Source organism: Galleria mellonella, unplaced genomic scaffold (genome assembly GCF_026898425.1).
Source record: "Galleria mellonella isolate WM207_F2 unplaced genomic scaffold, CSIRO_AGI_GalMel_v1 utg63, whole genome shotgun sequence".
Classification (NCBI taxonomy): Eukaryota; Metazoa; Arthropoda; class Insecta; order Lepidoptera; family Pyralidae; genus Galleria; species Galleria mellonella.
The window spans coordinates 33,188-50,961 of NW_026442130.1; the positions used below are offsets into that span (position 1 = coordinate 33,188).

Sequence of the window (17,774 nt, forward strand, 5' to 3'; positions counted from 1 at the left end):
GGATAACGACTCTAGCAAATATACATATAGAAGCAATAGAAACATTTCAGCGTCCTACACAACCCTGTAAACGTTACTTATGGATGAATATCTCATAAATCATAAATAAAACACTTTGTTTTATTTATGACAAATATATAAATTTCACAGAAAAAAAAACCGACGTTAGTTGTGGTGAAACCAATTATGTTGACGACTAAACTACTGAATCGACTTTGATAATTTTTTTATTGGACCAATCTGTAAGTATATACTTTCAGATAAAAAAGAATCGGTTTACAACTGACTGAGTCATGAGGTAACAAACATTAAAAAAAAAATACAAACGAATCGAGAACTTCCTTCTTTTTTGAAGTCGATTGAAAAGGAGTATACTTTTAAAAATATATTTATATCTATATTATTACCATATATATAAATATAAAAAGAATGTAATAAGGGGAGAGAGGCCGCGGCGCGGCGGGGCGCTGCATGTGCGAGTTGTGTAATGAAGAAAGTTTTATGGGGCCCGTCCACACCGCGGCCATATTGCGAACTGTGAGCGCGCGGCATCGCGGCACTCCGCCCGCGACCGCTGGCTCTAGGGCACTTTCACACGTGCGGGTCCATCATCTCTATATTACGCGCTGTTAATTCCTCAAATATTATTTTTTAGTTGAGTTTTGCTAATAATGGTTTTGCTATGATATCTTTTATATTGTTAAAAGCTAGCATCCCGTCAAGGCTTTTAATACCGTAATTCATACAATGGTTTAAAAGGCCCCTTGAATAAATTAAAATTAGGTCTGCCAATACGAAATTAAACTATATATTAAAATTATCCAGTAATCTGCGGATAGTTCACACCGTATTCCTTACATCGTGGTTGGAAATGTTCTTAAGAGCAAGATTTGGTCTGATTGGAACTGAATTATAGATTGATAATAAAATTACTAAAATCACTTTAAAATATAAAAAAGCCTAGGTTATAATGAGAACCTTATGGTTTTGATGTCGCTTGCAAATGGCGGTTGGGCGCTTTTCACCGTGGTTCGCAGCACCGGGGCAGTGTGAAACCGCGTGCACCCGACGCGCCGGCTCACGAGTCTCATTACGTCAAGCGGTGGCGGCGCGGCGGCGCACTGTCACTTGTCAGACGAGTAATCTCGCCCCTAATATTACTGTGACATGCTCCCAGCTCATAAGGTTCTAAGCACATGACGGACAACCTACGGGGTATCTGTGATCCGGTCTTTTTTGCTCGACTGATGAGAAAAGTTCGGTGTTATTCTTCGTATGCTTTACTTTGACAACCCATTAAATTTCCTCTGCTAGGTATGGATCACTACATGAGGAAGATATACTTGTTTATCATTACGACGTGTCTCGATAAGTGACTCCATTATAATTTTTTTCGAGTTTTCTTTTTTGGAACAACTATTATCACTACCTCAATTTACCAATGAATTAACGCTAATCATCAGGTGGGCTGTTTGTTTGTTTGCCACATAAATGGTATAAAAAAACCTATCCATATATGTCTGGAGGTATGACAGGACTTGATAGAATTTAGTCCTGTCTTCATAATGGTAATGATAAAGACTATATGGCGAACGCACTCGTAATATAAACCTAAACTTATAACTTGTTTGCCATTCTAAGTTTTATTAAAAAAAAAATTACAATACGACATGGTTTTTCTCCTTTGTCACATCACATACGTTTGACATGTTTTATATTTCAAGTTGTAGAACAAGATATAAATGTTCTATTGACTTACAAAACCGTAGCTGGACGACTGTCCTGCACGCACTATCCTGTAATTTATTATTTTTATAAATATTTTACATTACAAACAATGTTGGTCTTAGCAAAGAGTATGCCTAATATTGGATAATTCTATAAATCCTTTTACGTTAATTACTATATTATTTATATATGGAATAATTTTTTCTATTAATTTCTCAATTTATACACTAATTTTAATATTAGTAGTGTCAATGAGATTAGCCGCATGCATAGATTTACACCATGCCAATTACTATGTATACGTCCAATTTTATATTAATTAAGGTGTAACGATGTAATAAACAATCAAACTCAACATCCTCGTTTTTATCGATATCAAATATTTGAAGTATTTAAAATGAGCAAATAATGAAACATCGTTAATACTATCTGGTTACATAGTACTATATTTTTTACTATATAACTACATATTATATTTTACTAATACGTTTACATAAAAAAGAACATGATTGTTTCTTTTTATCACACAATAGTAAACAGCGACCCGTTATAATAGAGAATAATCTGCGACGACAATACCTCCTGTAATATTCTGTTCAGTGAAGGGAAGGAAAAGATACAATGTAGTTTACTTATTTGCAAATCTTGATATTACTCGATAAGACGCCGTTTTCCTACGTCGAGACGAACGGCTGGCAGGCTGTTGCCAATCCGCTATACAGTTTCAATGTCGGTGCTTATATTAAACACCATATTTTATCATTGAACCCGACCTTAGAGAGTTAATCCGTCTTATCACTAAGAATAATGACTTGAAATTAATTCGGGTCGGACTCCGGCAAGATGGCGGTCGTGTAGTGGTCTCAAGTATCGAGATCCGACGTGTGTATAATGAAAGACAATGTCGCTAGGTTCTTGTCGAAAATTACACGACGCGCGTAATTTACAATATACAAATGTTCAATGGAAAGGTACATACAGTTAGTATTTATACCGCTGCGTATGTTTCTTCGAGTACCTACCCGCATACCTATGCAACGAGATAAAATACGCGTAAAATTTATACCATCGTATTTTTTCCTGCAATTTGAAATGGCAAACAACGTAACGGCTCACCTGATTGAAAACGACGAGAACAGCATATCACAGTATACTGTAATAACTATATTAAATTAAGAGAAGTAAAGTAGCTTAAACCCAAGGAACGGGGAAGGGGAAGGGATTGTTAGTAATGCGCACTACCAGTCCCATTGCTAGCAATATACCCTATCAGTCAACTTGGTCCCTCCTGGAAATCATCGCGCTGAATTCCAGGCATAATCATCACGATGGGCTAATTGACCTGCCTTTTCATTCTAACCTATCATCCTTTACTAAGACTTCAGCGTAATCCATTAGCGCAGGCGATGTTACAATTCCATTATCATCCATTAAAAAAAAAAAGAAAACCCCAAGGAATGAAATAGGATTTGACGCCTCCTTTGGACGAAGTAGAGGTAAACTAATGAGGGAAGTTACAAATTCAATGGAGCATGCTTATTGATTAGCCACGCAAAATTAAATTTTACTAAGCGTATACACAACCTGCTAGTAATTTTATAATAATAATAATAACTTAGAGTCACCCATGCTTGGCTAAGGCCCGCATGGCTGAACAATTTATCCTCATAAAAAGGGAGATATTATATTATATTATATTATATATAGTAGTAATTTATAATAATAAAATCAATATTTATTTTATTCATATATATTATAATAGTTTATTAATTTAATAGCGTATATTCGTAAATACACTCACAGTTTCCTGCTCGGTTTGTGTTCACTACGCAATTAGTAGTCTGAATATGCATGTATTTACACATACTTCATTAGGAATGATATTGCTTAATATTCACTGTAAACAATAAATCATTAAAATCACAGTCCTGATCTTTTATATCGATGCTAACTGATATGACAGGCAAACTTTTTGTTCAACCTGCATAGCATTTAGCCAGAAACTGATGATATTTCTAAAAGAAGGGTGAACTCAGATCATCAATACTACTAGACGTCCGGGCGAAACGTCCACAACGAGCGAGCCAACATCGTCTCGCTTGAACAGTGAGTTCTTAATCTGAATTACTTTGCTTTTTATGGAATAAACAAAAGTGAGCTTTATTATCATGAGCTTTGACATCTCTTTGAATCAAAATTGCAGTCAGGCGGTGACCATGCACGTTTTTTTTTTGTTATAATTCGAGAGGTGTTTTTTTTTAACTGTAACAGTGTAATGATTGATAAGTGAAAGTCGGGTGTCGGACCCGATATATATAGATATTTATATTTAGAGTTAAGTGTTAATACGTTTAAATAGAAATTTAAAAGTTTCAACTGTGCCTTTAAATTGCTACAATTTTCAGGTCAAAGTAATGTAACATATAAAAATATAGTTTGACAAATTGCAGTTACAAATGGAACATTACTCTCTGGCTCAAATAGAGGAATATGGAGCCATTTTGGTCATAAATACTGTCGTAACTAGTGAGGTGTCATATTCACTTGCCTACTGATGTACTACCAAATAAGAATTTTATTATTCTTACAGGGGTTTCTGCTTTATGTAAAGAGAAATTTATAAGGGCCTAATATAAAGAGTTCGGAGGGAAATGGATTGTTAGTAATGGGGCCTAATTGACCTATTGCTAGCAATATACTCTATGAGGTCAACCTCTACGCGGTTTTCCCTGGAAACTATTATGGTTAATTCTTGTGGAATTCATCACGAAATGCTAACAGACCTGCTTTCTTTTACACCATTGAGGGTTGATAGGTAACCCTTATTGGTGTCCCGCCAGTATATACTGTTTGCGCAGACGGGGTTACCATTCTATTTAAGATTCCAGATTTTAACAAGAACTAACGACCACATTGGTAGTAGTACATATTGTCATGCCTGACAAGGCAATCCACGTGGTCCATCAAGAAAACTTTCATAAACCATCGTGGTTAATTTCTGATCAATTCGTCATGATCAGTGGTTTGATGTCATCGACACCTCTCATTCTTCACTAATATTCCATACGTGTATAGTTACAGCGCAAGCAAGGTTACTTTTACATTATCGTATGACAAAGTTTATAAAGTATCTAACATAAATATGAAAATAACGAAGATTACAGAGAATGTGTTTTATATAATGTTACAATATTCATAAGGAATGGCACGCTAGTGTCTCGGACCCCGGCACTGCTGCTAACTAGCATCTCCTGCTGCACGACGTTGGTTCGGAGCGAATGAGATCCTCGGCGAGGACGCCCCAGCCGGAGATGAGCCCGCACCGGCGACATTTTCTCAGATACCTGCATAACGCGATTTAGTTTCAACAGAGAACACGTTTAGTTAAGACACGAATATTACGGAATAGAGTTGAAATAAAATATTATACGGAGCTTGGGAAAATGCAAATACATTACCGGTGGTGGTAACGCAAATAACATTGTAAAGGTGGTTGAGTTGTTAATAAACTGTACTGTATCCTACATTAATACATAGGTATTTTAAGTTATAAGTTTTCCAAGTAGCAACAATATAGATATACTACAAGGCGTAGCACACAAAGCAACTAAAATAGGAGTTAACAAAAAAAAAAATACAAACAAACAAAACGAATGAGTATAAAAAAAAAAACAAAAAATATTAATCCTTATTTGTATTAATATCATAAGAATGTGAAAATAACTTTGTTTATTTATTTCCGCTTTGTACCTTAATCAGATATTATTAGATGTAAATTGCTTTTTACGAGTAACATGACCAAAAAACATACCTCGATCTCGAAGACAATGTCGCAGCAAATAAATTGTACACAATTTTAATTAATACACGAATCATCACCATAGCAGCCGTTACCTGTCCACTACTGAACACTATGGAGGATTTTGCCAGTAGTTGCCACGCTTGGCAGGCGCGTTGGCAACCGTAGTTAGACCTTGGTGGTGTTTTAAGACGGACGCCGCTGCCTCTCCCTCGATTATTAAGTTTCCTTAATTGCCTCTTATGACACCCACGAGAAATGAAGTACACAAGTAAATCCCACTCGAGCCTTAACGTTGTGTTCGTGATACTATAATCCCAGCGTCAATATTTCAAATATTACTGAATTAATAAAATACATAAATTATGTATTCAATTCATCAAAATACATTCTTTATACGTAGAATATAAATAGAAATTTATTATTTGACAAAAAACACAAAATTACAAACACAAGATACAATTTATATTGTATAATTATATTTCTTGTTTTAGAAATATAGTTTCTGGAGATGCTATATTTTGTTCTGTTTCAGTTAGTCTAATGCTAATAGCATTTCACGTAAAAGTGGTCGGATTATGTGTAGCGAATTTTCATAGTACAACAACTGAAATGGAGCCAACTTACAACACAGCTATAAAAAGTTAACAAAAAAATCCTCCCAGGGGAGCGAAATTATATTTTAATAACCCACACAGTAACTACTTTTTTGACTCTATATGATACACGTAATGAAAGAAAAGTGAGAAAAACAATGTATAAATTACGATAAAATCTTATAGTGTACATAAATAAGCAAATGGTATCGTAGTATGAACTATATAAATAAAAGTTTCAGTGAAAGCAGCGCCGGCCGTAGCGGGGGTGGTCGCATCAAGAGATAGATGTAACAGCACCGGGCGCCTCTATATAGGGCGATATCGAGCCGCATTTAATTGTTCATTGGAATATCGGAAAACGATACCGCGCCGGAGTCAATGAGCCGCCCGATAATGTGTCCGCACGACGCGTGCTCGTGCAGAATTTGCAGCCGCCGTGGGCGGGAAAACGGCGCGTCAGCTCGGCGGTCGCTTATGTACATGTTGAATGCTCGTATAATGAATACCGGTATTAATAAATGACCGTTCTCCCGCACGCTGTGGACACGGACAATAAATAACAAGTAGTGTGCGCTGCAGATCAATTCAAATGCAACTCAACTGAGAACGATGAATAAGTATTCCGCGTCGATTTGTACGAGTAGTAGCCCACAATTACAGGATAGTCATTTTCAATCATCACTTTTGTATTACGTATAATTTAAGGTTTTATTTAATAAAAATAGTGACTTCAAACATGACAAAGTAAATATGGGATCAACAGAATTCAAAATCTGTTCAAAATTGATGAACACATTGTGTAAGACACGCACAAAAAAATTTGTGGATATCGAATTGTTTTGGGCCAGGGTCACTAGACACCTGATCTATTTAATACTTGTACATGGTTTGGAATAAATTTTCATTTTTATGGTGTTATGAATATAGATTTAAGTAGTTAAGGTCACATCACTAATGGAAAGGCGCATTACTATTGTCGCGTCCTCTCTCATGATATGTCCTCACCATTTGTACTAATGTCGGTCTCTATAATTAAAACCAATAAATATTAAACAAGTCTCTATCATTTATTACCAGGTCAATACATATGGATTGCTTTGTACTTGGATCCTTGTAGCACTGGTTTGATAGCGAAAAGCGCGTCAGAAGTATGCATTCAAGCTGAATTATTTTTGACAAAGTTGCGTTGTCAATTCACACATTAGGTGCGGTTCGCAAATCAGCTGGGATTACAACACGTGTCTAGTTAGCGGTTCGTATGTCGAGTTCAGTATTTAATAATGCCGATGTGCGTCGAAATCAACAGTCGTTAATAATGTGAATCGTTACAACTCAGCACTCCAAGATTAATCCGTACTTATGACTCGAATATTTTTTTCTCTATTATTTAGGTAACAGGAACAAAACGACCAAAATCATTGCGATACTTCACTACATAATATAAAAGAAAGTCGCTGTCGCTGTCTGTCCTTCCTTATGTATGCTTAAATCTTTAAAACTACGCAACAGATTTTGAAGTGGATTTATTTAGTAGATAGAGTGATTCAAGAGGAAGGTTTATATGTATAATATATGCATAATATTGTAGAGAAACACTGAAAATTTTAAAGGTTTCTAATGTGATGTGATGTGATGTAATAAGCACTCGTGCGAAGCCGGGGCGGGTCGCTAGTATATGATAAGTACTGATATTATAGTTGAGTCATCGCAATATCTGTTACGAAGTATGAAACTGCACAGATTATGAGTTTTTCGGCGAAAAACTTATAATTATTAATAGATATGATAGAAATATGTAGTGTAAGTATTACAATTTTATACCCTTTACGTATATATGGGATTTATATATATACTTAAGTAGAAATATTTGTGCATTCAACCTTCTGACCGATATGCTATAAGGTTCAATAGCCAATGAAAATATCAGCGATGCCTCTGTCTGGGTGTCTTTTGCAGTCTCATTATTGAGTATTGGTACCTATGCAAATAAACGAGTAGGCTGGCAGACAAACAGCACAAATTTTCAGGAAAGTTCTACGTAATTCTATTGATTAGTTTGGAGTAAAAATGACAAGTAAATTACATGTAATTCACTAGATGCCGATCTGTTTCAGCCCATATCTGTACATTTACATACGAGTGTAATATATCTACTACACGTGCGTTTCCCCTACATCTTACACGCAACATGTGATTAATCCGTGTGCCATCTTTCACTCGGGTAAAATTCGATGGAAATTGAATTAACTCTTTTTTTGTTTCATGAAAAAAATAAAATGTACTGGGAAATCTGCGAAACAACGGGCTCGCTCGTTTATCATCCGCAATTTAGGTGCGCGCCGCGCGGCCGCCGCGCCGTGCCGCGCGCGGTGCCACGGTGCCGCCGCGCCTCGCGCCTTCATCCCTTTGCAGCCGCTCCACGCCGCGCCACGCCGCGCCACGCCGCGTCGGTATGCTACGATTTCTCACTTCATATCTGTGCGAAATATTTTAAATTTTTACACAAAACGAGATCGTGGAATGTACTAGTTGCTTATCTATAGTATAGAATTACCACAGATATAAAACATAGTATAAACTCAAAATTCTGCAATAAGAAATGATTGTTTTCTAAATTTGTCCGATTAATAACGGCTGCCTACTGAAAGCATGCTACTTATCTTGTTTATTAACAAATATTTTTCACTTCCATTTAATATAGCCACATACATTACTACATAGGAATTTGTAAGTAATCAAATAGTAAAATATGATACTTTAAGATACTGTATTACAAAGACTGTTTATATTATAATTACATTTATATTAAAAAACGTAGGTATCTTATCTTTCATTAAGATCAGATAAGCCGTTCCTTATAAACTCACACGCATACTTAGAGATGCTGCTTCTGCACAAACTTTAAGCTGAATTGGCATCGTTTTCCATTTCCATGACACTGACCAGATTTAACTAGCATTTGTCATAACAATATAAAAAACAATATAACAATATAAAAAAAATTGCATATATATTTACATATATATATGTAAACTTTTTTCTATATTATTTTAATATTGTTATTACTTGTAGCTTAAGTGTATGTATGTAAGTCTTTTATCAAATATTATGCTAAGATATTTTATATGACCACATTTGACCATATCAGTCTCTAGTCGTAAATGCTTGATGTTATGAGTCCTATTAGGTTTCTCTGTCTGATAAACGGTATAATAGTAGATAAATTGAGAATGATTGTAAATACGATTGTTGTATACTGTGTTATCCGTGGTACCTCAATAATAATTAATAGCCAATTCATATCTACAGGTTTCACGATTCATGATTACTACTTCGTTTGCCATCTCAACTTGCATAAAAATCTTTAATTTCAGATCAGCAATATTTAAAAGCTAGGCTCATGATATAGGGACGGGCGGACAATCAGACAACAGAGTGAGAACAATAGGCTTACGTTTAATCATTTTGGATGGGACTGAAAAGAGACAGTAACTAAATAACTATTTAAAAATAATGTTTCCTTTTTTCTAACGATATTGATATATATTAATATCATGATTTTGTCAACAGATCTTTAAATCTAGATAATAAACGTATAATGTATCGCCAATTACCAATTTATTCCATTCGTATCTTACTAAGAGGAGAATTTCGCTTCGTTACAATATCAAAGGAAGCGGCCGCGTCCTCGGCTATCGATTGCGGTGGAGGAGCCGCGCGGCACGGTGCGCCCGCCGTATCCACAATTTCCAATGAAGCACCAGCGATTCAATATTTACTCTACTTTTTCAACTCTGGCCGACGTCTGATATTTGTCTTTAAACGTTTTCCCTTTCGAGAGGAATGCAAATTGCGAAAATACACAGACTTCCGCAGGCCGCCCCGTCTTAATAGCCGTCATACAATGGCTCAGCGAACGTTAAACTTTTTAACGGACCGGGCGTCCCTTTGGAAGTGTTGAAAATTCTTTACAAATCCGAGCGCTGAGTAATCAGAAGGTAAAATATAAGCAACACAGTACAGCTTTGGGAGTTAAGTAAGTTGGCATAGATATTATTTTGTGGGCTACAGTATGTTCGAGGTGAATGGATTATTTAATAAAAACTTATCGGCGTTCCTTCGACCCGAAAATGGTATCTACCACGGGCGTAATTTAGAGGGCTTTAGGGAAATCACTGTGGCTCTCTGAAACGAAGGCAGGACAAGCAACCAAAATGAATATCAAAAATTAAACTTGAATATTCACTTACGTGTGAAAAAACTTTCAGCATTACAGCAAACGGTTAAGTTTGTTGATGACTCCTTGCGGATAAAACTATTTTCACAAATGGTCCATAAAATACTATAAACTGTTTGTAATAGTCATATGAGTAAAATAAATCTGATTCTAGTTGAAGTCTAGTCCAACCAGTCAGTCGAAGATCTGCAATAAGTTGCAGCTGCTATCTAGTCTTACTCACTCACTATCATAAGTTCATTTTTATGTCTGTTTGTTACCGAGAGATAATCCAACACAACACTGTGTTTATTCGAGCTGCTGATAGTTTTAGATTCACCTTAATTAAGCATTAGACCAGTGAATCGAACAATCCCTGTAGACTGACAGCTCAAGTTCTTTCTCCGTTTTAAATCTATCTTGTTCATAACGAAGTCCTTTAATTTTAACTTATTTTTTATTCTCAGACCCATCCATTGAAAAATAAATTAATTCAATATTAGATTTTCGGCAAACATGTAAATAAAATATTTAAAGAATGTAAACGTGCGAAGGACCCGTGACACACGGGTGGACGGACATCAGAGTGACAGCACCAGGGATTGGTTTGGCCCTCTGGGTTACGTAAAAATCTGATAGCAGAAAACATAGTGAAAATAATCTGAACTAATGTAGAGTTTATAAGCCATATTTGCTTTTAAAGTCGCATCTTAGTCCTTGAACATTTACATTTCTATGTAATTTTTAATGATCTTTCATTCAAAACAATGACCTGTGGAGCTTTTATGTTTTCACTCATTACAGATTTCATTAGAGAGCAGCGTGTTGATAGAGAACATGTTAACAATGATTTCCTTCAATATATTAGAATTATGTATGTATGAGGGTAAGTGGACGCGGCGCTGAGGCGGATTCGATTGAGACGTGTACGTCGGAAGCGCGATGACGCTCTATTGACAGCGGATGACACACGATCAATCAGTCGCCTCGAGCGGCGCGCCAGTGAGCGAGTGTTTAATGTATGGAGATGGCGAGACAGTGATGATGTTATTAAAATAAATTCTCACGGCCACGCGGTACGACGGTAACTATTATATTTATATTATTTACACGTGTAATATTTTCGTATTTAGTTATGCACCTTTCATTTTTTAAAAAGATATAATTTAATAAAACCAGCTATTTAAATTATAAGCTACAAGAGATGCACAAGTATCGCAACGGACCCTTATGTTTGCAAATCCCTATATAGGCAAAAATATTTCTTAGTACTGTTTATAAAATGAATAAACTACAAATAAAATATTATGTTTATCATAGCGAATATACATTAAATATACAAAATATTAGACAAAGACATGGCCGGCTCCACATGGAGCTATCACTTATGGGCGGGAGCTCCTAGATACCAGCTTGAACCCTTCGACTCAGTGCAACGACGAGCTATAAGAATTGTCGATAATCCCAGGCTTGCAAGCGGTATCGAACCCTGAAGTCTCTCTCTCTGCGTGTCTCACACTCTGCGTGTTCTACCGCTTGTACAATGGATTGTGCTCAAAGGAATTATTCAATATGATGCCCACGGCCACTTTCTATCATCGTACGGCTCGCCATCGACAGGGAGTTCACCGTCATACCCTACAACTTAAATAGTTGAGTACAACGCGGTTTTAGAGATGTTTTCTCCCACGAACACTCAGTTTATGGAATTAGCTGCCGAGGTTTTCCCAAGAGACTACAGCATGGGGTTCTTCAAAAGGGAGGTGAAGACGTTACTTCAGGGTCAATAATGCATCTGCGTATTGCAGGCGTTTATAGGCTATAGTAACTGCTTACCATCAGGTGGGTCGTATGCTTGTTTGCCACCTCAGTGACATAAAAAAAACAAAGACGCATCAATTGATTTTAAACTTTCGCTTTGTTGATACATATTTTAAATACACTATCGGGACAATCTGAACTTACCGAGATGCAATTATAGGTGAATAGTACCTCCCTACACATCCTATTTTTATTGCGGACGTTAACACGGCGTGGGGCAATCCACATCGAAACGTCGACAATAAAAATCAGGTACGTAGCTACCATTTTATTTCAATTGCTTCGCGTTGTCCCAGTACTGTATTTAAAATAAAAATATATCATCTTTAAACAATAAACGTTTTATATACCAATTAGTATCACTTTTAAGCTTTCACTTTAAAACTCATAAACTCAAAAGTGAAAAGATACATCTTGAGCTTTCGTATACCTTATTGAAGGTGATTATGTGACATTATCAACAATAATATGCTATCAGTCTCGTTAGTTCGGACACATCATGGTTGCGTTCATAACGAAATAACCTCACGTCACCCTCCATCTTCGAGCCCGATTTCGGAAGCCTTATATGGTTCGAATTGCACGAAATTGCAAGCCGAAGCGTCGAGATTACCGTTTATGGTAGACCCTCAGTAGATACCGGGAATGAGAAATAATTTGTTAGAACAATATTCAAAAAGTACAGTTTTGTTTATAATTACTTATGTTCGCATAATATCCGTACAGACATGGATTTACAATATAAAATCAAGTTTCTGTTAGGTTAAGTTAATGCTTGTCGCCCAAAGCTTGCGCAAATATCTAATTTCCTGTGTTATTGGATTAATTTTAAATGACAAATTAATAAATTGCTTTCAAGTTTTAAGGCAGACGGTTAATTATTGTAACTGTTGGAGATGAAGCGAAATCCTAATAAACACTTTGAAAGTACGGATAATTTGAGCGGAATGGAGCGTCTTCGAGGAACGAGCAAGGGCGCGTTTCGCGCGGCGCGGTCAGTGTATTTGGACACAGTCCCAGATTCATAAATCTTCCTTTTCCTTTCATTTAGGTACTTTTGTATATATATCTACGTCAGATATTATTACTTTAAATTATATAATATTTTAAATTTAGCTAGAAAATGCATGTACCTGATAGTGAAATAAAATATAATAAATCTCATAAAAAGAAAAAAAAAACATGTGTAAACGTATTGTAATAGTTAAATATTTTTATATGTATGTAAGTGTATATTTTAATTCAAATACTGCATTCAAGTTTCTCTTTTTATTTATTTCTCCAAAATTAACTGGACGACAATGTTTTAAGTTTAAGCATTAGTCTAACTGTACATTGTTTAATACGCAATAAATTATATATATATTTTTCTATTCTTTATACATTTAATTCTCCTATAATGCGGGCCATATTTCTTCCTACATCAGCTTCTAATTAATGAAGCTGTAAAAGAAAATTTCATCATCATCACATTAGCCGTTATCTGTTCACCGCTGAACATTGCCATTAGTTGCCAGGCGGGCTGACAACCACAGTTAGGGGGGAAAGGGATTATTGGCAATGGAGTTTAATAGTCCCATTGCTAGCAATTTGCCCTGTTAGGTCGAAATCCACGTGCTTTCCCCTGGAAATCATCGTGAACAATTTTTGTTTAATTTGTCACGAAGGGCTAACTGACCTGCTTCATCCTCACCTATCATCCTTCCCTGGTGCCCCGCCAGTGTATACGAATGATGGCGCGGGTGAGGTTACCGTTCCATTGTCACCCATTAAAAAAGAAAGACAACCACAGTTAAGCTATGGTGACATTATAAGAGAGACGCTGTTGTTCATCCTTCGACCAATAAATTAAGTCGCCTCTTACAACAGCTACGGGAAAAGAAGAGAAGGCCCATTCTATTTCGCAACTACAGAAAGTTATAAGGGATAGATTGACACAAATTATTGATATTCTTTCTATGTTGTTTATTACAATAGCATTTTTTTATAACGCTGCGCAAACGATACTCTACTTTTATATCAACTAGCATTTTATTTTCTTTGTTATTACAAAATGTTTGTTTTTTAAGGTTAAAGCCCTTTGCACAATAAAAGATAATATAACTCCTGGGAGAAATAAGAGTGAACATCTACAACTAAGTCTGCCGATACGAAACACAAAATATAAATTGCCAATCTGTTCGTAGGTATTTGTTCTCTGATCATTTTTATTATTATTTGCTAGTTTCAAATATTAAAATTTCTTATCTACTTCATATTATATATAGTACATATTATGTTGCTCAAAGTTCAGGTACAATTTATCTGCAACAAGATAACGTTATCGGTTTGTTTACAATGATAAACGAGAATAAAGTAAATGTGAAATTCATAACAAACATGTTAATATGTGCGTTAGTATTGCATTGTGAATGAAATAGTGCGCACGTATTCAACATGTTGCGGAAAGTGTTCGTGGTGGGGGTCGGTATGACGAAGTTTGCTAAGCCGGGCACCGTGGGCGACTATCCTGACTTTGCGAAGCAAGCAGTAGAGGAGGCGCTAACGGACGCCGGTATCGAGTATAATGTGATACAGCAGGCGGTGTGCGCATATGCCGCTGGAGATTCCACCAGCGGACAACGGGTGCTCTACCAGATCGGAATGACTGGCATTCCCATTTACAATGTCAACAATAATTGCTCCACAGGTTCTAGTGGACTATTTCTGGCTAAACAATTGATTGAAGGGGGAATCATAGATGTTGCGCTAGTACTAGGCTTTGAGAAAATGGCGTCGGGAGCGCTTAAAGGATCTCGGTTTCCCGATAGAGCTGCAGCTACTGGTGTGCATCAAGCCACAATGAGGGAATTGACAGAGGTAACGCCTGGTCCCCTAACACCGCAATATTTTGGTAACGCCGGTATAGAGCATATGAAGAAATATGGCACGACCGAGGTACATTTTGCTAAAATAGCAGCAAAAAATCATAGACACGGCGCAAAGAATCCGAGAGCCCAGAGTACAAGGGCATATACAGTTGAAGAAGTATTAAGTTCTAGAAAGATTTACGGACCACTCACCAAGCTGCAATGCTGCCCGACCAGTGATGGAGCGGGGGCCGCCATACTTATGTCCGAAGATGCAGTTATCCGCAACGAGCTCCAACACAAAGCTGTCGAAATAATTGGCATGGAAATGGCGACGGATACACCGAGTACTTTTCAAGAGAAGAGTTTTATGAAACTGGCTGGTTACGACATGACTCGTTTGGCTTCTTTACGCCTCTACGCAAAGACTGGCATTACTCCGAAGCAAATTGATGTAGTCGAGCTCCACGACTGTTTTTCTTGCAACGAACTGATCACTTATGAAAGTTTGCAATTATGTGGAGAAGGGGAAGCTGGTAAATTCATCGACTCGGGAGCCAATACTTATGGTGGTCAGGTGGTCGTGAACCCGAGTGGAGGATTAATTGCAAAAGGGCATCCGCTGGGAGCTACTGGTTTGGCGCAGTGTGCTGAGCTGTGTTGGCAGTTACGTGGGGAGGCTGGTGCTAGACAAGTAAGTACATAATTCATTAAAGCTAATAGCATGTCAATACATTACTCTTACAAAAATTATATTCAAATATTAATACATTTACTATTGTAATCTTTTGGAGGAAACAATAAAGAATATCTATCTATCTAACTAAATAAGAGCCACACTGTACTACTAGCTAGGATAATCGACTCTCACTAGATAAGACGTTTATTATTTAATTTTTATTAAAATAAATATTTTATGAAAATTTAGTCAATAAACGTTTGGAGGCTCGATTCAGAACATTCAGATCCGGATCAATATAGGAAAGTTCGTTTTCTGAATTACGTTAATAGAAAGTGAAACCCAATACCTTATTTACGCAAATCATCATGTAGGAAAAGGATTACGTATTGTAACAAAGAACTATAAATAACTTACAAATACAACAGACACACGTGTATAAATATAATGGGACGGATTTATAGCTGAGAGAAATCTTTACAAAGCAACCTCATGATAACGGATATAATTACGGGCTTGATAAGAATGTAGATAAAAAAATTCTACGAATCTCAAGCCATCAACGACATCAAATGGAATTAAACATGTTCTATTCTTATGTACCAAATAAATTTCTCTCAACCGAGTACTGACGAAAGGACGGTAATGTGTTTTAACTTTATTAGGTGAATACCATGTTTGTGTTATGTATTACTTATATTTAACACTCATTAAGTATGTTTGAATATGTATGAAATGGATCTTAGACAAAACAAAATAAGTATCTATAATTTGTTAAGTAGAAATATGTAAACACAGCTCTGCTTTATAATAGAAGGTAAAATTGAAGGAAGGAGGGGAAGAGGGAGGCAAGGCATAATTACATTAGGCAGATCTAGGAAGAAATTGGTGTCGTTTCGTATCAAGAGTTGAAGAGACTCGCTGAAAATCGTAGTAAGTGGCAAGAGCTCTACCGATAAGAGAGCAGCACTTAAATAGGATAGATAAAATCAAAATTATTGATTGATTTATTTATTTATTTAATTCTTTATTGTGCACACTAGTTTTGAGAATAAGACAGAGGTAATCAAAATACAAGGGCGAGCTTAACTCTGATAGAGTTTTCTTCCAGCAAATCCAAATATTGATATGGTAATATTTCGCAGTAATCAAACCAGCATTCCCCGTTAACTGTTAAGTGTACTGATAATAATGTTAATCAATATGTTTCAGGTGGAGGATGCCCGCATCGCGTTGCAGCATAACCTGGGGCTGGGGGGGGCAGTCGTGGTGGCGTTATATAGGAAAGGCTTCCCCAACCATACGATGCTTTCGAAGCTCTAAATGCCTCGAGTATACGAGTATTTTAGCAGAAAGAAAGAGAATTTCGTGTAATTGTTAGACAATATTAAAATTAGTTGTCGACCTGAGTTTTGTTGGCACTCGGATTGGTGGGTTTAACCCTGCTTCCATTTTTTTAATCGCACAATAATTAAGTATTAAAATATTTCTTTTTATATTTTAGTATATTTGTGTAATGATTTACATGTATACGTAAAAATTAATTAACCATTTCTCATATTTTTATAGTCATTAGAACTAAAAGTTAAATAAAGAATATTAATAAATAATTTTGTTTGGACAGTTAATCCGAAAAATTTACGTTTGTAACCATATTTAGTAATATTCAATTCAGACCATAATACCTATTATTTATTATTGCCTTAACTACGTTGATACGGTATTGCTAAATTTTTCTGTTAAAAAAATTGCAAAAAAATGAATCGATTTCTAATATTTCATTGACTAGTAACCGATTATTCAAAATGAACTAAAACATTTACATATTTATTTATTTACACTTTGTTGCACCTTTTAAAAATAAAAATACAGTGAATTTTAATGATAAATGACACAAAAGGCGGCCTTATCGCTAAGCAATATCTTCCAGACAACCTTTGGGTAGAGGACATTGAGAAAAAAGACTAAAGATAAGTGGCGCACTATTGTATTTATAGACACTAATATATACAAACATTACTTAAACATTACTTAAACATACTTAATAGCACACATACAACAGGAGAGAAAGAATGATGGAGCA

At 36.0% G+C, this 17,774-nt stretch overlaps 1 protein-coding gene across 1 annotated transcript; it reads left to right on the forward strand.

Moving 5' to 3' along the window:
• The first annotated feature begins 14,552 nt into the window (after positions 1-14,552).
• Positions 14,553-17,301, forward strand: LOC113521590 (sterol carrier protein 2-like). Its single transcript, XM_026907166.3, has 2 exons — positions 14,553-15,706; positions 16,904-17,301. The coding sequence occupies exons 1-2, from the start codon at positions 14,600-14,602 to the stop codon at positions 17,012-17,014; spliced, it is 1,218 nt and encodes a 405-aa protein (XP_026762967.2). The 5' UTR covers positions 14,553-14,599; the 3' UTR covers positions 17,015-17,301.
• The last annotated feature ends 473 nt before the right edge of the window (positions 17,302-17,774 follow it).